General features: G+C 40.6%; 2 protein-coding genes across 2 annotated transcripts in view; one reads left to right on the plus strand and one right to left on the minus strand.

The window, feature by feature from the left end:
* cyfip1 (cytoplasmic FMR1 interacting protein 1) overlaps nt 1-22400 on the plus strand; it is a 64396-nt gene that overhangs the window by 36230 nt on the left and 5766 nt on the right. The window contains exons 19-26 of the mRNA XM_069179067.1: nt 651-727; nt 1395-1503; nt 2522-2641; nt 3135-3334; nt 4665-4752; nt 14153-14296; nt 15300-15390; nt 18614-18744. Of these exons, the coding sequence (XP_069035168.1) occupies nt 651-727; nt 1395-1503; nt 2522-2641; nt 3135-3334; nt 4665-4752; nt 14153-14296; nt 15300-15390; nt 18614-18744 (960 nt within the window). The remainder of the gene's footprint in view (nt 1-650; nt 728-1394; nt 1504-2521; nt 2642-3134; nt 3335-4664; nt 4753-14152; nt 14297-15299; nt 15391-18613; nt 18745-22400) is intronic.
* On the minus strand, nt 5828-12653 carry LOC107079512 (fibronectin type III domain-containing protein 9). The gene is made up of 2 exons (XM_015364167.2): nt 11880-12653; nt 5828-8871 (listed from the first exon to the last, which is right to left on the minus strand). Exon 2 carries the CDS (start codon nt 8782-8784, stop codon nt 8134-8136), a length of 651 nt encoding a protein of 216 aa, XP_015219653.2. The 5' UTR covers nt 8785-8871; nt 11880-12653; the 3' UTR covers nt 5828-8133.

Raw genomic sequence — 22400 nt, forward strand, 5'->3', positions numbered from 1 at the left:
CTTTAACTCATGGATGAAAAAGATGCAGTACGCAGAATATTGAAAGCTTGCAGTGCATGTTGTGCCCATAGCCTGAAAGCTAGAAGGTGCTTTCATGTCGTACATAACCAGTGCTGTAGTGCACATTGGATGCTTTTGTTTGTAGTTTAATTTGAAACTAATGCCAATATTACAGCTGTGCACCATAATGCCTCAGTCCCTCACTACCTTTGAGATTATATGGTGCTCGCTATATGTAGTTATTGACTTGATAATTAATTAGCTAAGTGCACTAGTTAATTAGGGGGACTGAGCAGCACTGAGGAGTAAAGGAGGAAAGTGATCAGGCTCTGCAGGTGGGAGAATGGAGTTTGGGTGCAGAAGAGGCAAAGGCAAAATCTGTACCAGTTCACAATAACTTGTTAGGACACAGTTCAAGGACACAACAGCAGGATCTGGAGCAATTATTTCCACATATTTTCTTAGAAAGGACATGACCCACAAACTAACTTTATTCAGGTATTTATGTATTCCTTATTGTATTTTTTTCTGTTTTTAATACAATTTTGAAGGGGCTTTCTAGAAGGAGTTCAGCTGAAGAAAAATATTGTAACAAAGGATTATAAAGAAAAGACAGTCTGTCACTAAGGGATATGTTTTTCTTTTGTTAGGTAAACCTGTGTTTTGACCAATTTGTTTATAAGCTTGCGGACCAGATATTTGCCTACTACAAGATTCTGGCTGGAAGGTATGTAAATGCACTGAGAAAGGTGCTTTCTGATATCTGTAAATATAATAGGTGTTACACTAGAGATGAACATGAGGAAACAAGTAGAGAGTAAGAAATTGGATTTTTACCCCTCTTTCATTGTGAAATTCTCTGCCTCCCATTACATTGCATAAGAAAACAATTCCATCCTCATAAAAACAGTTGTACATATGCCTTGCATATGGGTGTATAAGGAATTTGCTGGTTTACTTCAGCAGATAAAACTACCATTGCTGCAATTAAAAAAAAACAGCAATCTTACTGCATTAGTTTGGCAAAATAAGTATTTCTATATTTGACAATGAAAATGGGTATTTATCAACCTTCAATTGATATGAAGAGTAGAAACAACACCATTAGCATCATATGCTGACATATTATGTTAAGTTTCATATATTTCTACTCTCATTAAGGAGCTTGGAACTTGTACAAAACCATATAAAATGTATTTTTAGCCTTATAAGACTAGCTCTTACAGAAAAGGCACCAGGTAGTACTTCCTCTTCAGCTTTGTAGAGTCTTTTGCCTTTGTTTGATTATTCCCTTTTTGTATAGGTTTAAAGGTGAACAACTTATTCCGTTTTTTTAGCTCCTCTGATGTCCATTAGTTTTCATAACATGCATCTCCACTGACTTCTGTTGACAGCCTGCTCTTAGACAAACGTCTGCGAGCAGAGTGCAAGAATCAAGGAGCTAACATCCCCTGGCCAGCTTCCAACAGATACGAGACCTTGCTGAAGCAGAAGCATGTTCAGGTAAGGAAACCTCTTGCTTCGCTGACTTGTAATGTTGTAGAATTCTGTACATGGGTATTGTTTCAGTCTCACCCGGTGTGAACCACGCTATTCATAGTGGGGCAGTCGCTTTGTTGCTGTTGCAGTAGAGTGTGGGCAGCAAATCAGTCTCTGCTCTGCTCTGAGCTGTGGTCAGACTCTAAGGACTTGATCCTGCTGCTTTCCAGATATATTATATAACTGACCTTGAACACCTCGGAATATGTAGCTGTAGGAGGATGATCCAATAGTTGTCAGTGTGTGTTGTGCTGACTCTGTGGACTGCGTTTATTATTCAGGCTTGTGTAAAAAATGGAAATGCTCAGTACCCAGCAGGTGCCAAAAGGAGAGAAATGGAGAGACCCTGCTGAGTCTATGAAAGCGTACAGAGCTGGAGGCCTCTTCACTGAGATATCAGATGGTCAGACAGCTCTGCTGCAGTGTTCTGCTTTTCATCCTGTTTTACTTCTTCAAACTGATGTGATTCCATAAAATTTCTTATTACTCTAAGGCCCGCAGAGAGTTCTGTGACTCCTCGGGTGGAACAACTTTCTCTGTAATGTTTGTCAAGTGAAATCTGTCACATGCACACAGTTTTAAAGCTACATTATCCTAAACCTATAGAACCTTAGTCAGTATTGTCTAAAGTTATGCAAATGTATTGTATGTGTTCAGCCATATGTAATGAAATAGGTTTTAAACTTCACGCTAAACCTAATCAGCATGTGAGACCCAACACTATTAGGTGCAGAACTTCCTTTGCATAGATATTATTTTCTTTTTTCTTTTTTCTTTTTTCTTGGGACACCTCTGCTGTCTTTGTAATTGTTTAAGGACAAGATTTGTCAAAATACTGAAGGATGTTAGAGTCAGTCTGTAATCATAAGATTCTGTTGTATGTATGGTGGGCGGGGGGGTGGCAAATACCAGGATTTCACACCAAAAAATAAAACACATTTTCTTTTCTTTCTTTTTTTTTTACCTCGTATGATCAATCCAGCTCCTGGGCAGATCCATAGACCTGAACCGCCTGATCACTCAGCGCGTCTCTGCCGCCATGTACAAGTCCCTTGAGCTGGCCATCAGCCGCTTCGAGAGTGAGGATCTCACCTCTATCATGGTAGGCCTGTCTGTTGTGCACGTGATGAATTGTAACGGGCTCAACAAGGTTCTACAAGGCTCACCAAGGTTCTTCTCTAGAGGTAGAATTTTGTAATTAAACACACAGTCCTTCCCTGCTTTGATTTAGCATTGAATCACATGAAGGTCCTGCTTGGAGCCTTTGTAAGAGTAATAAATCAGACTTAAGAACAAAAAATAAAAACCCCATGGTGAATGTGTGTAATATTATAGTAATTGAGTATTTTTTTATTACCGTTTAATAATTCATGGTAATTGATTGCAAGGTGGATTCCTGGTCAGAGCGTTAATCTTATGTATTCAGGGGCCTCATTTAATACTTCTGCTCCTTAAGAACATCCTGGTTCGCATCAACATGAAAATGGCAGTGTTGTAGTGACACTCATTTCTAAATTTAGCAGGTGGTCTGATCTGGATCTGAGAGTTGTATAGTGCATGATGAAAGTTGACCAGTGATTGATGCACTTTTTCAGGAGCTGGATGGGCTACTGGAGATCAATCGGATGACGCACAAGTTGCTCAGTAAGTTCCTGACTCTGGACAGCCTGGATGCCATGTTCAGAGAGGCCAACCACAACGTGTCTGCGCCTTATGGCAGAATCACCCTTCATGTCTTTTGGGAGCTCAACTATGATTTCCTTCCCAACTACTGCTACAATGGATCCACCAACAGGTAAGTTAGCCTGTACTTCTCCACATTCAGGAAGGCCAGTTCATACTCCAAATAGGCACATGTTTGGTTATATCGGTACACTAATTGTGTTCGACACCTGAAGAAGGCTTCACAGCCGAAACATTGTTTTCTCTCTTCTCTTTTCAGCATGGAATAAACCTGTTACTTGTTCCTAAATGTGTTATTACTTGGACAATTTCATTATTTTCTGTTTTCTATGAAAAACAAAAAGTTAGATATTGCTTGTGATTGTAATTTCCCTGACCATTTTAAAATGGAGCCACCTTTTGCTCAGACTGCATCTTTTCCAGCTGGCTGCATTGCTTGGAGTAATTGAAAAGTAATATTAAATATAATGTTACATGCAGTATATATTAATAAATGTCATTATATATTGTTTTATAATTACAAATAAAAAAACAACTTCTTCAAAAGTTGAGAAGAGGAGTGGGGGTCCAAATACAAAACACTTAAAATGATTTTCCTTCTGCAGGATTTATTGATTTAAATGTGAACAAATACTCGGCCAAAGTACTGATTCAGGCAGTGATTGACATTTACAGAGGATATGTGCTTCTCAAGATAAATGTATCCTGGTTTTGCAGCCATCTTGTGGCTCAGGCTGGAGGATTGGTCCCATGATGGATCTGCCTCTCTATCTGTGTTTGAAAGTGTTGTTATAGGGTGATGTCAACCATGTGGTCACCGCTGTCCTGATCTATCAGCCTTGCATCTCTTAGAGCCAGTGAGCTCTTTCCTTGCCCTGGTTATCCCCTCTCTCTGAGAAGAGTGCACTGTTCTCTTGCTGTTGGAACAGCACTCTGCTGCTGTGGCCATAAATCTTTGCAGCCCAGGTGTGCTCTTATGTGGAAGTTGTAATAACCGAGACTTTAATCCTTTCGGATTTTTGTGTGTGTGTGGGGGCGAATGCTCATATTAGAATTTCAGTGTCTCCTTGGTTTCTGCAGATCGCCTCAATCCCTGCTTACTATAATAATATTTTTCTGTTATCCAAAACAAAGTGATTTAAAAGAATAATTGAAGTGCTTCACTTGCAAAGCCGTGAGGACCTAGGGGTTTCAGATTTGCACCGGTGTGTGAGTGAATTTTAAAGTTCCTCCTGGCAAGACAGAGCTCACTCTCACTGCGGTAAGCTTGATCTTCTAAAGAAGTTGTTCATTTCTAAAAAAATGCCTTAGCTTACCTTTTGATTGTTGACCAAAGCCCTTGTTTTCAGCTTTTCAAACCAGAATGTAAGCATGGGGTTTGCATCGTTGTCATGCTTCCAGGGTGGTGTTTCAGATATTGGAATTGCTGTGTTTTTCCGCAGGTATGTGCGCACTGTTCTGCCCTTCTCCCAGGAGTTCCAGAGGGACAAACCACCCAATGCGCAGCCACAGTACTTGTATGGCTCAAAGGTCAGTGGCTCATCAGTGCTTGCTTGTGAAGTCATGTGCTCATCACAGGTAGCCCTCAAAGGCCTTGAAGTGTTATACAGTCCAGAAGCTGGAGCCAGCAACCTCTGAGAAAAGTGTGAAGGCCAAACACTTAATTCACCATTTCTTAAATTTGATCTCTAGGATTATTGGTTTGTTAAATAGTATAGGATAAGGGTGAAATCCACGTCAGTTCTGCTTATGAAAGGGGTGCACGTATAACATTCTGTTCTCTGTGGTTCTAACTCTTGTTTTCAAATTCATTTATGATTAGTTTAATTCAGTTTAAAACTGTGACATATTGGTGATGTTCGCGGGATTTATTGCTTTAGCTGGCATTGATTAGATAAACGGGTTAATGAGCAGCTGTGGAAATATGGCAAGGAGGAAAAAAAAAATCTTTTTCTCTCCACATTGTATTATCTTCATGGTGTTGTACGTGCACAGAGTACAGATTGGCTTGTTAAGTGCCCAGTGTGTGTCGGAGCCCTCTATTTTTGTCTGTCTTGGTGTGAGAGTAAAAAAAAAAAATGAAATAGTGGGAGAAAAAAAAGTAATGAATTTTAATGTTGGTGTTTCAATCTGAGGGACTCTTTTGAATGCATTTTCAGAACTATTAACTACTGGGACCTTAAAAACACGAATGTAATGTAAATGCTTTTGCTCAGAGGCAGTTTTTGTGTCTATGTTGGGCTTTGTGTAAAGGCATCTTAACGTCTGCCATGTCTTATTGGATCTTATGTGTTAAGCACTTGTACGTACTGCTGTTGGTATGGTCTTGAAGGGTGACTGCAGAATTTGGGACAGCTGTGTCCTGAGGCCCCAGTCACCCATGATTAATGAATTACCTGTCATGTAAGTCTGTCCACCTCAGAGAATAGTTTCCCTGTCAAGTCCACTAGCTCTTTTTGAAGTCTCCATAAACGGTCACCGATGATTTAGAAGTATTGGGGGGAAACGCCAATTAATGAGACTCCAACTCATTAAAAGAAACTAAAAAATGAAATGAAAAGGGTTTTTGAGTGAATATCAGCACGAAAGCTACAGTATACATGCCTTATGTTTTATTTTTGAAAGGTTATGATTTATTGCCAAGGTACAGAAAACATGAGGATGTAACAGCATCAGACATTTTTTGACAGCTTCTTTGAACTTTATGAAGTAGTTTTAAGTTCCCCCAGAAAGGTCTTAAAATAATTTCAAAGTACTGTTGGAACTTACTGGAGCCCCTCTGGTGCTGAAAATAATGCTAATCTTAGCCTTAGCCCTAACGTAACCCCTAACCTAAAACCTCAAGCCCTATCCTTAGGCTTCACCCTGATGCCAGGGAAGGAAAGACCTTTTCGGATCACTTTTTTCACTCTTGTACATGAATTGCTGCAAGTGGTGACATTGACTTCCATGCTGACTCATTTTGGTTTCAGTTCTTCAGGGTTGGAAAATGCAGTGCGTTAAGTGTTTTCAGGCGTCTTAACAATGCAGTGTTTCTTTTCCTCCTTTGCCATCTTTAAGTGTTCTTTCTGAAACAGGATTTTATAGAGCCATCATACTTTCATTTCCAGTTATCAAAAACTGTCTCCTCTTGAAGAGACTGCGTTATTTTAAAATATTGATCGGTAACTTGATTTGTAGCAATCACGGACAGGTACTGCACATATCCTGAAATACTTTCCATCATTCATTTGCACTACCATTTAGCAACAAATAGGATAGCAAGAAGAGTAAAATAGAATGAGGACGTTACTGGATTCTTTATTTTCCTGATGCTTCAAAAAAAGCACAATTGTGTTTCATATAGAATTGCATCATAATATCATTTGGCTTTTGTATTGTTAAACTTCAAATTGGCAGCCCAGTGGTTTTCAGTTGTTAGGGTGGTGTAGGGCTGATGGGGCTGAACAGACCTTGCCAGGGGCTGTTTGTTATTCTATTCAAGCGACAGAAAGCTACTGACTGCTAACATCTGACATCCCACTCCCTCTTCTGTGGAACAGCTTTGTACGACGGTTGTCTCTGGCCAGCTCGTGAGTCGGTCAGACAGCAGTATTGAAAACTCCTTGTTTTATTGACTTAGTTTCTTTGGGCATACTTCTTTGTGATTAATTGGCAACCGCAGATGTTCCCGAGAAAATGTTAAAGTACTGTACAGACTTGAAAGAATCGAGGGCAGGTGTTGAAAACATTTCTTATTACCAAATAAGTTTGTGAGCAGATTTGTTTGGCTTTCTTCAGCGCCAAAAATTCCCCAGAAACGAACAGGTAGCATTTTCACTGAATGATCGTTTAATATGTATAAAAGCAGAACTTGCAAGCTTTTAGCATTACATCTCACAGGATAGACTTTCAAATACGGCAAGTGTGGCTTCAATTATTGCAGAAAAATTCCAGAACATTTGGCAGTTTGTGGAATTGGGTTAATTACCTACCCCCCCGCCTTCCAGAAGGGCTAGAAAGAGGACTTCTTCACAAAGGTGCCTTGTAACAACCAAAAGACCATTAATGTGTTTCGCCATACTAGTTATTAAAATTAATGTGCGTTTGCAGTGATTGAGATACTGGTCAAGTGTAGTTTTCAAGACCTCGAGTTTCGCCTCGTTATATTTGTTGTTTGTCTAAGTGAAGACGGGCTTAATGTGTATAGTTAATAATATTAGGCCTGAATTCCTCTGTAAGAGGAAGAGAGAATATTGTGTCCTTCAGTTTAAATAGGTATTCTTCGTATTGTTACTATTAAAGCTTGTGAAAATTTCAGTGATTTTTTTTTCCCCTGTAATTACAGATTGTATCATACAATAAGCCAGATTCCTGAGAAAGTAAAAGGCATTTTGAAGTCAGGTTTAGTCTGAACAAAAAGCCACACTCTGTAATGAAACATTTTTTCAAATTGCCAAATAAAACAGTTCAGTTCCCCAAAATGTTTGTAATGGGACACTTGACAAAACAAGTTGGCACAGTTAAGAACGTTAAGCACGTTCTGCGATACAGAAGCACAGCCACACATTTTGCAAACTGTGAGGAAGAAGACAAATTATTTTGTTTGAAGATAGGGATTTTCCAGACCCATTGTTTTCAAGGACCCAATAAAAGAAAAGCGTTTTCCATGGATGCAAATAACTTTTTTTCAGCTTTTCAAAAGATCATTTTTGACCACTGCACTTTTTTTTAAAACGACATATTCTTCCATTGCCATGAAGGCAGGTAGTTGGTGCAATGGCATTCAAATATTTAGTAACACCTGACAACAAGACGCCTACAAATAATCGCACACAGAAGAAGGTTTGTTTCTCTCCATTGTTGGTTGAAGAGACAGAGTAGCAGCTGAGGCGAGAAGGAAATAAGCCGGCTTTGGACAGAACTAGATATTCACGGCCTTTGCGATGGGATATCTGTGCCTCGGCTCGCCAGGGACACCAGCTCGTGATCTTGGCCGCTGATCGCAGGGGGCCCCGCTGAAGCGAAAGGGTTTTCTATGATGGTAGCCAGCTGGGCATCCTCACCATTGTGGCCGCGGCCATGCAGCCTGGACTGGTCTTCCTCAGCCTCGTCGGCGGGCTGGGGCAGGCCTGGGTGGGCACAGCTCCGTTCGGGGTGGTCCTGACGCTTGCGACACCAGGTGTGCAGGCAGCCGTACAGGAGGATGCCGGCGATGATGAGGAGGAGGATGCTGCTGGCCAGCCAGATCCCCATGGCCAGCTCCTTCCTCCCACTGCCCGCCGCCGTGCTGTCCTGCCCCAGCGTGTTGAAGATCCGGCACTGGTCGCTGGAGGGGTTGGCCGACTGGCAGGTCACGCACAGGATGTAGGTGGTCTGCGGGCTCAGGTTGCCCAAGCTCGTGGAGGTCTGGCCAGCCGGGACTCGGTCCTCCTTCAAGAAGTTCTTTTTGGAGTAGCCCGTAAGGAGGCTGTTCCAGTTGGGGTGGTACATGACGCTGTAGAAGCTGTCTATGCAGCTTGGGAAAGCTGGCCAGGTCACTGTGGCCGAGGTGGATGTGATGTTTTGAATTGCGATTCCCATCTTTCCCTGCTTTGTCAGCGTAGGTCTTGAAGGTAAAGTTTAAAAAAGTCTTCCTTTGCCAAGGGATTCAGTGCTTTTACCCATTTTCTGTAAATAACAATAAGCATTAGGACTGGAAGCAAGAAAAGGGTTTGCCTAAAGGCTTGATTTTAAACTAATGTCCCCCCAGTTGTCTGTATGTAACGCCAACAATAAGTGTGTATAACATCTTGTTTGAAATATTATTGCTTGTTGCACTATTTAAGGTTCTTTCATAAAGGGCATTTCAGCAGCTCTGTTATTGACATAACCCTTTTGGAAAGATAAGAGCAGGCAGGTTATCTGAATGAAAAGGAATTTAAAGCTGTTAATAGCTAAATACCTCTTAGTGGCAAACCATCTGTGTGAGAGGCATTTGTTGGACATAATGTCATCAAGGTTTTTTTTTTAATGTAGAGAAACTTAAAATTATTTTAATTCATTATAAACAATTTAAACCCTGATAAAAAATGCTGTGCCTGAAATAGGCCTAACATTAATCTGTAGCGCCCTTTGTTCGTGTTCCTTTTATCCTGAGTGCAGCTGTAGGTGATTGTTCTCTTTCCTGTCACAGTGAATACCTGTTGTCTTTGAGGTGCCTTCAAGTCCTGTAGGTTCCCCACTCATTACTCCAAGAGCCTTTTCAACTCTGTAAAAGCCTGGTTTTCCATTTGCAGGCTACCTGCAATTTGTCAAGGCTGCAGCATTGTCTGCAACATTTATTTTACCATAAATGCTGCCATGTTTTGATGTGGCATTGATTTAATCTAATTTTTAAATCCTTTCACAAATCACTCATTTTTGTCTCGGTATGTCAGTTCTTTCTCTTGCTTCTTGTGTCACAGAAACGTTTTAGGAAAAACATGATATGGACTGATTGTACCTTTCTTTAAATCCATTCTGCAATAATACTGCAGCATGCTGAGAGACGTTTTATGTAAAGATGCATCACATGCTCAGTGAAAGACTTTCAGTTCAGTGATAAAATGGTTTCCTTACAGGACATTGAAATCCACACATAAGGCTGTATAAATAATTTCACCGAGTGCCACCAGATAGTTAGTGGGATGGGAATGTGTTGGCCAGGGATTCCTAAACTTTCCAGGCCTTGCAGCTGCTGGGAGCCCTTTGCTGAGGACAGGAACTGAAACAAAAGGGGGAAGCAAGGCTTTTTAAACCACCTACACGCTGATGGAGATCACTTTGCACTCGCTTGTCCTGTTCTTTACTTATTCCTCTTCACTGTTCTTGGAGGAATGCTAACTCCTCTCCCGTGCTAACAGCAAGGTCAGTCACAAGAACTCTCCAGGATTATTGTCTGTTCCAGAGGATTTATGCTCAGAAACCTGACCTCAATTTTGAAGAGTTCAAGTTTTCTCACTTGACCTCTTTTATTGTCAACACTGCTAATTTCGCAAACCTCCTCAAGAGTGTTAACATTTGGTGGTGGGGAAATGTTAGGTGGCAGTCTGTTGATAGGAGAGTAGCATTCGTTTGCAGACTAGTGGAATTTTTGTGCTTTTTATCGTGTGAGATTTCCATTCCAGGAGCCAGTATTAGCTATTTGTTTAAAACCCTTTCTACTTGAACGACAGTTGACATTCTTGCACTTTAATTTATTATTGTATTAGGTAACATTTTCATGTAAAAACTAGTGTTCTACAGTGCCTTAATGTATTCAGACCCTCCCCATGGTGTTGCATTTTGAAAAATTAAAGGGGGAGGAATACACATTTATAAACGTGTTTTATTAAAAAAATTACCACACCAAGAGATGTCTCGGTAAGTTATAGTAAAAGCCAGCAAAAACTAAAAGTGAAAGCCCTAAAGGAAAATGATTGCATAAGTATTCAGACCTGTGCAATCAATATTTGACAGCAATTACAGCAGCAAGTCTTTTTGCATTGGTTTTAACGAACTTTGTACTCCAGCTTGGTGCAGTTTTAGCTCATTCTTCTTGGCCGAGTTGCTCCAGCTCTCTCGGGTTCCTTGGTGATCACTTGTGAGAACAGTGTTAAACTCTTTCCACAGTGTCTCAGTGGGACCCAGGTCAGGACTTTGATTAGGCCATTTAAATACATTTGGATTCGTAAGCCACTCCAATGTAGCTTTAGCCTTGTGCTTTGTCCTGTCAAGAGGTGAGTTTCAGCTTTTATGTATTTTATGCAGTTAGGAGTATTATGTATATACCTGGAGCAGCCAGTCGTTCGATTTCAGAATTTACTTGATATTGCTTATTAATATACTACATTAATATGGGTGATTACAAATGCCTGATTAATTAGTATTTTAGAGTTTCTTTAGTTCTTAAAATTAGTTTTCTGGATAAATAGTCATATTCCTGTAATTCATGTAATCTAGTTATTAGTTTTCCATAGCTCTAACACTCAGCACTAAAAATAGCTTTTAAAATGTCATTTATGGTTTTGCTTTTTTTACAGTTTATTTTATATTCAATTGAAATTCAGCCATTCTATCACTTAGATTTTTAGGTTTTTGTTTTGGTGCAATCTGTTATTTTTCAGATTCCCTGATTTAAGTGAAAACAAAAGAAAAAGCTTAAGACTATCAATCCGGTGTGGTAAAATGGCCTTCAAGCTGTTTAGAATGTATTTTCCATTATTTAAATCTTAAAATGTATTTTAAAAGACGGTTCTGAATAACTGGAGATCTTTTACAGCAGGAAACGGTAACCCTTGTAATGAACGAGTTGGAGTCGGAAAGGAGCTACGCTCCATTTTTCAACTAGACAAAAACTGATTTTTGTTAAAAAAAATGTCTTCTCCCTAAGCCCCCTTTTAGCTTCATTATTTTGAAGGAAATCCTTCAAAGCAGCCAAAAAGAACCATATTCCTTAAAAAAAATCCAGTCTTACAAAGACTTTTTTGCTCCCTGATTTTACATTTGCTTTTTAACAGCGAGCCGTTTGATACAAGGTGTGTATTTACAGCCTCTTCTCCTCTCAGCGCGCCTGGCTGACAGTGTGGGCTTCTGCCGGTTTTCTAAGTTTTACTGAAGAGACCTGCATCTGTAGTTAAAATCATGCCCGGAGGGAATTGTAAAGCGTGTAGACTTACGTGCTGTCACAGAGGGGAAAGGAGGCAAGCTGGTTAGCACAAGAAGCCGTGCGTCTTCAGCAGAGAGGTCGTCCTGATGCTGCCTACTGCTGCTCTCAAGGAGTTCATTTGCCGAGTTGATTTTTCTTCACGGCCAGCAGCTGCCAGTCACTTCCCCACCCGCTGCCTCTGTTAGAGAGGGATCCCGCCTGTCGTCTTTGCTCCCACCTTTCCAGTGCCTGAAAGGGGGGGCTGGCAGCCTGAACGGTCTTTTGTCCCCTCGTGTCGCGGCGCTCCGTCGCTCTGTAGCATCTGCCTCCAGGAGCAGCAGCGCCTGCAAGTCCTGCCTCGTTGCTCGGCAAAGATGAAAGGCCAGCAATAAAGGAGAAGCGGTGGCGCTGGCGGGAGCACGCGGAGACGGCCGAGAGCCCTCCCGCTGGCTTTTGTTCTGCGGTACGAGCCCGTCTGTCTCGCGCGGTGCAGGACCCGGCCCGCCAAGAGCATGAAAACCAGGCGCTCGCAGCCCCTTCTCTTCAGCTGTGACGAGCACAGGCAGACAAGTGTCCTCCTCCATGAGCCTGAGCCTGCAGAGTGGTCGTGGAGGAGTGTATTCCATATGTCCATGAACACTGGAATTCTTATTCGCCCTGATCTCCCGGGATGTGCACAGTACAACAGGCAGCACCACACAGTGCAGGCAGTGCATTACAAACATAAGAAATAGTCACAGCAGGAACAATGGAGATGTGGGGCATCGATTCTGAGGCATTGCAGTTAGCTGTTGAGGATGCACACTGCAGTAGGGTAGCAGCTGTTCTTGAGTCTAGTGGTCTGTGCTTTAACAGTGTGGTACTGCTTTGCCAGAGCACAGGGGGGAGAACAATTTGTAGTTGGGATCCTGAGGATAAGGGACCGTTATTTTTTTTTTTGTGCTCTTGTCATCTTTACCAACTCTCCTTTCTCTCAAATCTTTCCTTTAAAGCCGAGTGAAATGAGACCCATTTCACTCGGCTTTAAAGGAAAGATTGGAGTTTCACAGTGTCTGTTTCTTGACCAGAAACGTTGCTGGTCTGTGATTTTGCAAAGAAATTCTATTGCCACTAATGCAATGACTTCAATTCTGGTTATGCGTTTTAAATGTTTTCATCTAATTGGGAAATCCAGTTTATTGTTGTACCTAGATAAATATCCATTACTGTCTCTTAACAATGACTTGTGCACGTCCTGTATGTGTGAGTGCACTTCTGTGGAAAAACGTTTCAAATGGCTGCAGTACCCTGTACATTTGTCGTCGGAAAGTTGACCTAAAATAACCTTTATTAATGTGGATAATGTCAGGTAGTACCACCATTGCAGATGTCCCTGTAGACACAAACAGCTTAACCTTTGTACTGAACAGAGGTACTGTAGCTTTTGACCATAAAGCTTAAAAAAAATAAAGCAAATACAAACTATGTAACCAAAACCCAAAGAAACAAGAATTATTGTGGTAAAAATTAAACAAAGGAGCAGAGTGGAGAAATATTACTTAAAGAAAGAAGTTGTAGCAAATGCTACAACTACTGTAAATGTTGTAGAAAAGCATAGCAATACATAGTAAGCAGACTATCTTGTCACAACAAAATGTATTTATGCTTCTTTAAGTCGCACAGCTTTGTGACATTTGCTAGATCACAGAGTTTAAGAAGGGCTAACTAAGGTACAGTTCCATAAAAAAGACTGCCCCCCTTTCAGGTTTTCTTAATTGTGTGTTTTTGCCACTGAATGTTATCAGAGCTTTATGTGGGTCTTTGTGATATATAAAGGGAGTCCGAGTACAAGTTTGAGTTTGTTTAAATATAATATTGTTTGGTGCTTGTTTAATGTATTTCACAAACTGTCATCCAGTGTCCCTGTGTAAAAAGAGGCTATGATGAATGATACCCCAGTACATGTAACTTGTTAGACATAATACGATTATGATATTAACCTGCTATGCTTAAGATGTACTATGAAACTGATAGGTTCCAAATTAGTTATTTGGGAAGTCAAATGGTATATAATAGCTATTACAGTATATAAATGTTAATTTGTTGTGTTGCTTGATGAAAAGGGTTTTCTTGAGCTGCAAATCACTACAAATTGCTGAAAGAGAAGATTGTGTTTTTTCTAAAAACTCTTGAGTGTACTCTTTATGAGGAAATGCTATTGCCTTCCTTTTGGGATTAAATAAAGTTTGGTGTTTACCAAGGCCAAGTGCTTTATATAAATCCGTTGGAGTTGGATGAACACTTTTTTTATTTTATTTTGCACAGGCGCTGAATCTGGCATACAGCAGTATCTTTGGATTCTACAGGAACTTTGTGGGGCCTCCTCATTTCAAGGCTATCTGCAGGCTCCTGGGTTACCAAGGTATTGCCGTGGTGATGGAGGAGCTGCTGAAGGTGGTCAAGAGTCTGGTAAGTGGAAATAACTGTCAACACCTTTCTTTTGTCAGCCAGAAATGTGGGTGTTGCTGAGGAAAAATCTTTAATTTAGAGCCCATTAATTTGCCATTATAGCTGCATCCTACTAAAGAGAAATGTCCAGCTCTTGGTTTAGTGTGAGTACCTGCAGTTGCAGATGAAGCAGTACATTAGTTTGAAGTACTGCTGTACTGTGTAATGTCAGTTTAAGCCTTTGGCCACTTGCTTCTTTTGCTCCAGTTATAATGCTGCTGGAGAAACCTTAGAACATATCTGAAACACTTGACATTTAAAAGAAAGACCTCAAAGAAATCTGTTTTTTAGTAATGAATTCAAAGAAAGAATTAATCAAAGGACTTGATTTGACGCATCATGGTAGATTTAAATTTTAAATTTCCTCTAAAAATCATTTTTATGTTTTCATTATTGTAGTGTCCCTGTAACATGTTCATCGTATAGTGTGAGTACAGATTCCGTCTTGGCTTGTAGTCACACTATATACTGATATAGCTCTAGTATCATTCTTTATTCTTTGTGTTCATATTACTTTTTGAAGAATGTGACAATGGCATTTTTTTGTCCTCTGGGGCTGTTCAATTCTTACTATTTGCTGTAAAACTGAAATTTTATTGGATGCAGTAACCTTTGGGTTTCACAGAAAAGTTGACATGAAGATGATTGTCCTTGTTTTGTGATTATATAATTCTATAATGATCTCTAGTCAAGAGCCACGTGTGTGAATGTGTTAAGTTTAGATAAGTAAACCTTGTTACTCATATCTTTATATAAGTACTCAGTCTGACAGAATCTACAGTTTCAGGGGAAATATCTCAGTTGCCTTAATCATGGCTCTTGAATGAAGCATCAGGGTGCTTACAGCTCGTATTTAGTGCAGCAGCAGACAAAACCAGTGTGTTTGCTGTGCTCTGAAGCAGCGATTCCACACGATTGTGATTGAACCATGTCCGTTTACCCGTTTCTCTTCTCTCCCTCACAGCTACAGGGAACCATCCTGCAGTACGTGAAGACCCTGATGGAAGTCATGCCTAAGATCTGCCGCCTCCCTCGCCACGAGTATGGCTCCCCAGGTCAGTCGGTGTTCGCGCCACGCTGGGCAGTGCCGGCGCACACTGTAGGGAGCCAGGTCTGCTGCGTGCAGCCGGGAGGTCAATGGCATTGATGTGTAGCGCCACACATTCATTCATGGCTTCTCTACTGCTTCTTCACCATAGTAGTTATCACTCTTTTTTTTTCAGTGCTCTGACTTAAACGGATTTTCCTTCTGGCTGCGAACTTTAAAAAAAACTTCTGTTACATGTGGCTCCATTGCATCTACCAACTGCTCTGAATGGTGTGTGTGAGGCTGGTGGCAATACAGGGCTGGGTGGGAATCTGGATTATCAGCAAGATCTCTACCTGATGTCTAGTTTTTGCCCAAAGGTGGTTGCTACTCCTAATCTGTTCGACAAGGTGGTCTTTCATACAGTTGGAAAAGGGTGTGTGTGTGTGTCCATGAAAATGTTTACACATCTATTAAAGGGGGAGACCGAAGGCAATGCCATGGAGAGCCAGCAAAGGTCCCTCTTAATCTCATCTACATCTTAACTACAATTGTTAATTTCTAACAAAAAGCTTAGATGTTTTAAAGGAGAGGCTTTCCAATCTATTTCACATGCTTTTGTAGGTACATTTTTAAATCATACTGCGCAGTCTTATTTCTTTGTTTCTATGCTCATCCATGTTTCCATTGTTTGCAAATTTAGTGCATTAGCAAACAGCACAAGTACGCTATCAAACTGTTTTTATAAAATAATTACCAGCTTCTATAGTTTGAGCTTAATATAGCATTGTTCTGACGTCACAGCTTTTGTAGTAGGAGTAGAAAACAGGCTTTGGCACACAGCCCGTGTCTGGACATTTGCACAGCCTGGTGCCTGCAAATTGACTGCCAGGTTCTTTTTCATCAATCAGCAACTGCACATTCACCTTATACTTTTAAAAGTACGATTTTAAAATGGAAAATGAAAACTTAAGACCGTGGAGTGCAGCAATAAAATATTTAAAATATTGATGCACAATTGTATCTACAATAGGAATTAACAATAATTGAGGATTCATTCACATACATCTTTTAGATTTTCTCGCTAGATCCCTTCTCATTTCGTTAATTAAGGCTCATTGTAATGGCACCTACAAACATAACTTGTTCGACTAGACCAATTTGTTTTCATTTTCTATATCTGTAACTGGCCTTTTTATTCTCTGAATTTAAAGTCACAAACTACTGATCATTTTGCTCACAGCTACAAACCAGTACCTGTAGAGGGAAAACAAGTAACGTCCACTGCTGTCATGGACTGCACTGCTCAGGACTCGGACCAGCCTATTGGCACATGAGCAAAGTCAACTGCTGTGTGTGGAATCACAGTCACAGCCGCTTTTAAATAAAAAACTGAACAAATTACTTTGTTATTGCAAAGTAATAAAAGCAAGATGAAGAAATAAAATGCAGTGTGTACATTTCAGATCGATACATGGGGTTTTTTTTGGCCAGCGGTGTGGTCCAAACTTGAGCTCATGATGTGGATTAGAGCATTCATCCTGTGCCTGGGCCCAGCACTTCTATTGGGCTCCTCTGGAGTCCCAGGTGCTTCATTTTTAAGTGAAGCATGTCGTTTTCTCTACAAGCCCAGGCCTCTCAGGCTTGTGTGTAGGTTCGGTGGCAGCTGTTATTTCCATACGCTATTAACAACCTACTTGACTGTTCCATCTCTATTAAAGGCTGAAGATCTTTAGTAACCAAATACTGCCTGTGTATGTCATGTGCACTTCGCTTTGGAGTGTGGCCCTTGTTAACTGGATTGCAGCTCTGCAGAGTGACAGGCATGCAAGCACATTACTCCCCTGATTGCAGGTGCTCCTGATAAGTGGGAAGGGGGGAGAGAAGAAAGGTTCTGTCAACAGGATGTGCATATTATAAAATGGATCAGCTGAGCCTGAAAGTATTTTGGTCGGAAGGCAAGAATGGTGTTAAAATTTTTCGCGTAATTGCTTTGAACGCTTGAATGACTGCGTTCTTAGTGACAGATCTTTTTCTGAGGCTGGATGTGAATAACAAGTCGCACTGCGAGTCTCAGAGATCCCTCTAAGGTACTTCTCTGATAACTGCTCGAATTGAAAGTAGTTTCTGTTCTGCGGGGCTGGGCTGCTGCAGCTACAGCTCATTGCACACATTTGTGAGTTTAGCCTATCTGTATTGCTGTTGATCTCTGCTATTTGGATTCGTTTCCTACCTCCAAGTGTTGGGTATTAATACAACTGACTACTTTTTCTAAAACATGCTGTCACATACCTTGAGAAATAAAAAAGATCATGAGCAGACGCTGGTGGTATTTTCTGCTTTCTGTGTATTGTCGTTCTATTTAAAATTAGTAAAATAAAGTTGCTGCTATCTCTACTCTAACTGACAAGTTTGTGGAGTTAGATATTTAGCAGTCTGTGACTGCAACGATGCTAGCCATTGCACCACCGTGACACCTGAATGTAAAATCCAAGGTGGACAAGTACACCCTACAAAAGATAATGGCAGGGGAGCATATTAGGGTGACTTTTGGATTAAAGCGAAAACCATTCTTCACATAAAAGGCCCAATGAAATTGTCAGCTATTGTCAGTTCTATGTAGAATGAAAGAAGTGTCAGTCCTTGAAAGATGAATGAGTAAACAGTGATAATGGTTGCATTGATTAAATTTAACAGCCAAACATAGCACATCTTTCACTGAACTTTAAGTGACATTGGTTTGTTTTCCTGAGAAGCACTCATTCTATTTTTTTCACAGTTTTAATACACTACTGCAACTGGTCACCGCACTCGTTTTCCGATTTTGTTCGTTTTTGTCTTTTCAGGCCAAGCAAAACAGGATTATGTTACGTTGTTCCAGATGAGAATTTAATTGCTGAATTGTTTGTGATGCCACTGGATGCAGTAACCCCTTGAGTAACTCAATAGCCATAGACATCACTTGCTAACAACCCCTACGCTCATGTCTGTAAATTGTAGTAATTGATTGACTCATTGAGATGATAGGTGCCACAGTTGGGTGGTGATAAGTGGATTGTGAAGAGACTGCATTGGGAATGAAGGACTGAAACACAGGTTAGAAAATTAGTTAAAAAACCTGGGATTAGCAATCAAGTTACTTTTCTTGTTACTGAGAACTGCTAAGTACTTATGATTAACCCAAGCACTCATAAGGCTGAAGAGTCTGTGTATCTGCTTTCTGGTCACCCTCCTCTCCTGTTCTTTCCCAGGCATCCTGGAGTTCTTCCATCACCAGCTGAAAGACATAGTGGAGTATGCTGAGCTGAAGACTGTGTGTTTCCAGAACCTCCGAGAAGTGGGCAACGCTGTCCTCTTCTGTCTCCTCATCGAACAGAGCCTGGTACGTTTTCCTTGTTGCTCTTCTTCCAAATGGGAACTTTGCTCTGAAACCCCCCCCCCAGAAACCTCCTTCTAATATTCTCCCATGACTAACTGCTTCACATGGAGGTGAAATGTGATTTTTTTCCTCACCTTCAGTTTTGGAGTCCTGAAATCCACAGTAATTTGGATCCAGTAATGGTGACCACTATATGTGCTGGTTTTGTGGGTATTTTGTGGGCATTTCTGGTCCGGGATGTCTCTGTTCAAAGCACCAACACTTGAAAAGCTGAATAGGGAGAAGGTGTTTTCATTGGTCCTATTGAGCCAGTAATGAGTTGAGTTAGGTTAAGAGCTGACTTGGAATGAAAACTCTTCAGACGCACATCTAATTATTTTTGGTAATATACTGAAAATTAAGCAGCGTTCGTACTGTACCTATTGTGTTAAAATGTATTATAAATGTAAATAATGCATTCCCCCCAAAATATATTATGTGAATTACAAGATTTGCTTCTATATTACTATATTTACAGTAGTCCACAAGGTGAATAGATTGTGTAGTTTAACATTCTTAATATGTTGAAACAACTTTAAAATGCACCTAATCTTTTATTTTTAGTGCCCATTAGTATTTTAATACCATATGAAATCGAGCACACTTTCAGGATTTGTGTTACAACAGGCCTGTTCACACGTTTTGTTTTTCTTTGATTGTCAACTCTAGTGACCACGTTGGGTTATGTTGACATTTTTCCTTGGCCCTGGCATATAAATGCCGCATTGCCCGGGCCTTCCTCCTGAACAGCTCACCTGCTCCCCGACAAGGACGCATTATTTTATCATCCAGCCAGTCATGCCTGCCAAATGCCGGTTGCCAGGGCAACACACCCATCTCTTTTTCTTTTGCAGCATTTTCGTTTTTATAGCTGGGGCTGTTGAATTAGTGCCAGTTTATTGCCTTTTGTATGACCGTTTTACACAAAAGCTCCAGCCTGAGAATTCTGTGTATTTAATCACACACTCTTGTTGTTTATTTTCCTCTGGTTTGTAACATTGCTCTAATTTCAGTTTCCTGTGGTGTTGACCTTGATGCTCTGTGCCTCAATTACGTTTTTAAGACCCTCTTGTAAATCAGGTTTCAGGATGTATGCCTCTGCCTTACCGGACCCACTCCACCAAACCCAGTGTCTCCCTACTTTTTCAGTGCTTCTGCACAGACCTGTAATGTACAAGCTCACAGGGAGAGCTAATGAGGTGAAAAGGCCCAGACAAGCTTTCCTACCTGATTAACAGCAAATGATGGATTAAGGACCTTATAGTCCTGACTGTCTTGAGGGTGGGTAGTATTGTGGTAGTGCTGTGTAAGATGTGAGGTTGGAGTGCCTTCTGCATACAGCCCTGCATTTTCTTGGGTTTCCTCTTGTCTTCCAGAGATGTAGCGATAGATTTTGGCTATACTAAGCTGCATGTGGAATTAACATTATACAGAGTCGTTTCACATTCACATTATTGGGAGATTACTCTGCAGTCACTACAATTTCTGTAGTTTTAGTCTTCGTCAATTTGGGGAATTGTTTTATAAGGAATATAACATGTATGGAGCTATGGCCAAATCGGCTGAATGCCGGATTTTAATTAAATAGCTCTCCTATGTTTATCATGACCTATTCTTCCGCTAATCTGTTATAACATATCTGGTAATTTTTCCATTTGTTTATTTGTCTCTTTTCTTTGGCATAAAAACCTTTACAGCTTTAAATACAGGGAATTATTTTGGAAGGTGTATAGATAAGATAACGTGTTTGTTGAAAATGAACACTGTTTAGTACAACAGCTGTCAGGTAGCATCGAAACATCCTCCGATCTTTTTAGATTGGGATCTGGTCTGAATAAAAAACATGCCATCACAGTCAGCCTGAATCCAGATTCGAAGGCGTTTGTATATTTGTTTCTCTCTTAGACTTGATCCAAAAAGTGACATTGAAGTGTAGGAATTTAAAGAATCCTGATCTAAAATATTCTGGCATAGTGATTGCATAATCTATAAAAAGAACTTTATACATCCAAGATTATATAGGGCATCTGTAATATTGAAGGATACCTTCTTTCATACTTTTCTGTACATTTGAGTGTACATATCGAGTCTGTAACTGTATATATACAATGTTGTTAGCATATATATGTTTGAATGGGTCTTCCTATGGTGAAGCAGAATTCACTAAGCGCTGAGTTGCTCACCCACTAATAGGGAATGTGAGTTGGGATTAGACCAGCGTGCGACAGGTTAGTTTTACTCTCCCTGTGCTCCTGCAGTAGTAATCCCGCTCAGTTCAGTGCTTAGCTGAGGAGCCTGTGCTCTGAAGAGCACAGCTGTGGGTTTATGACTGAGCACTTCTATGTCAGAATCCTCCCTGAAAGTTTGTAATTTTAAAGAGGTGTTAGCTATTCTCACCTCCCTCCGATTAATGCGCCTGAATGAGTTACAGACTCAGGGGTTGATAACTTGACAGTTTTATGAGTTTTCATTATAAAGGTAATACATACAGTGTAATCCTTTTGAAGCGCGGGCCTCATGTGTTAGTGGGTGATTAACATCTGGGAAAACTTGAAACGAGAAATGAAGGTTACAAATAGTATTCATTTTTAGAGCTGTTTTTTAGGACCGAGCTGCCCAGGTTGAGAGATAAATGCATGAAACATTGTCCTGCTTTTCTGATTTGGTTTTAGTTATAAAACCCTCTTTGACGTCTTTCCCAGTGACCAGTGACTCATCGTACATGGTGGTTTGCCTTGTTCCTCATGACTCAGCCAGCCGACTGATCACAGGCAGGAAGTGAGCCGTGTCCACCTGGACAGTGCGTCATTCTCCACTATGACCACTGCAAGCAGTGCCAAGAGCAAACCTCACAGGGCACATGTCCTTGTAACAGTCCGAGCTGAGGAGCTTAGGTTGGCTGTTCTCTCTCTAACGTGCTTGCCTAACTTCTGGGAAAAACAAAAGAGAAACTCCTGTCTCCTTGACATCTCACACCACATCTTCTCAATTTAATCCCACACTATAATAAAGCAAGTCAAGTTCATCCGACTCTGGTTTTAGCTTCAAAGGAAGTGTGCTGACTACTCAATCGTCTTAAGAAGCAGAGCTGCACTTTTGTTTCCCACCTTTCTGCAGAAACGCTTCCTGCGTTTCTCCTCCTTATACCTTAAGGATCAGTAAATTGGTTTTAACTTTGTGTTTTTGACTGATGTGAAAACCTGTGTCCTTTGCAGTACCATTTAAGTAAGATGTGCAGAAGGTAAATTAAGGGGATCTCTGAAATGTTTTCTGGAATCAACAGTATTTATGTTGAGATTCAGTGAACATAGTTTAAATATTTTTTTACAGCAGTAAATGAACAGGTTCTGCCGAGTAACCAGTTGGAGTTGTTTTGTGACATTTCTTCTGGAAACATTTTAATTAGAAGTGCATCAGTGCCATCTTCTGTTGGTAAGGGATTTGCACAACTATTCCTGTCGGTTCCTTATCATAATTATGTTGAAATAGGGTCTCTATTTCTTGTTCTCTGTTATCAGGAAAGGAGTTCAGCCTCAGGCTTTTCTTTGTCAATTTGATGACCGATTGCGTTTTCACTAAGGGTAGAAACTAATTGAGGTCTGGCTCTTGAAGTGGTGTAT

Source organism: Lepisosteus oculatus, chromosome 15, assembly GCF_040954835.1.
Source record: "Lepisosteus oculatus isolate fLepOcu1 chromosome 15, fLepOcu1.hap2, whole genome shotgun sequence".
Classification (NCBI taxonomy): Eukaryota; Metazoa; Chordata; class Actinopteri; order Semionotiformes; family Lepisosteidae; genus Lepisosteus; species Lepisosteus oculatus.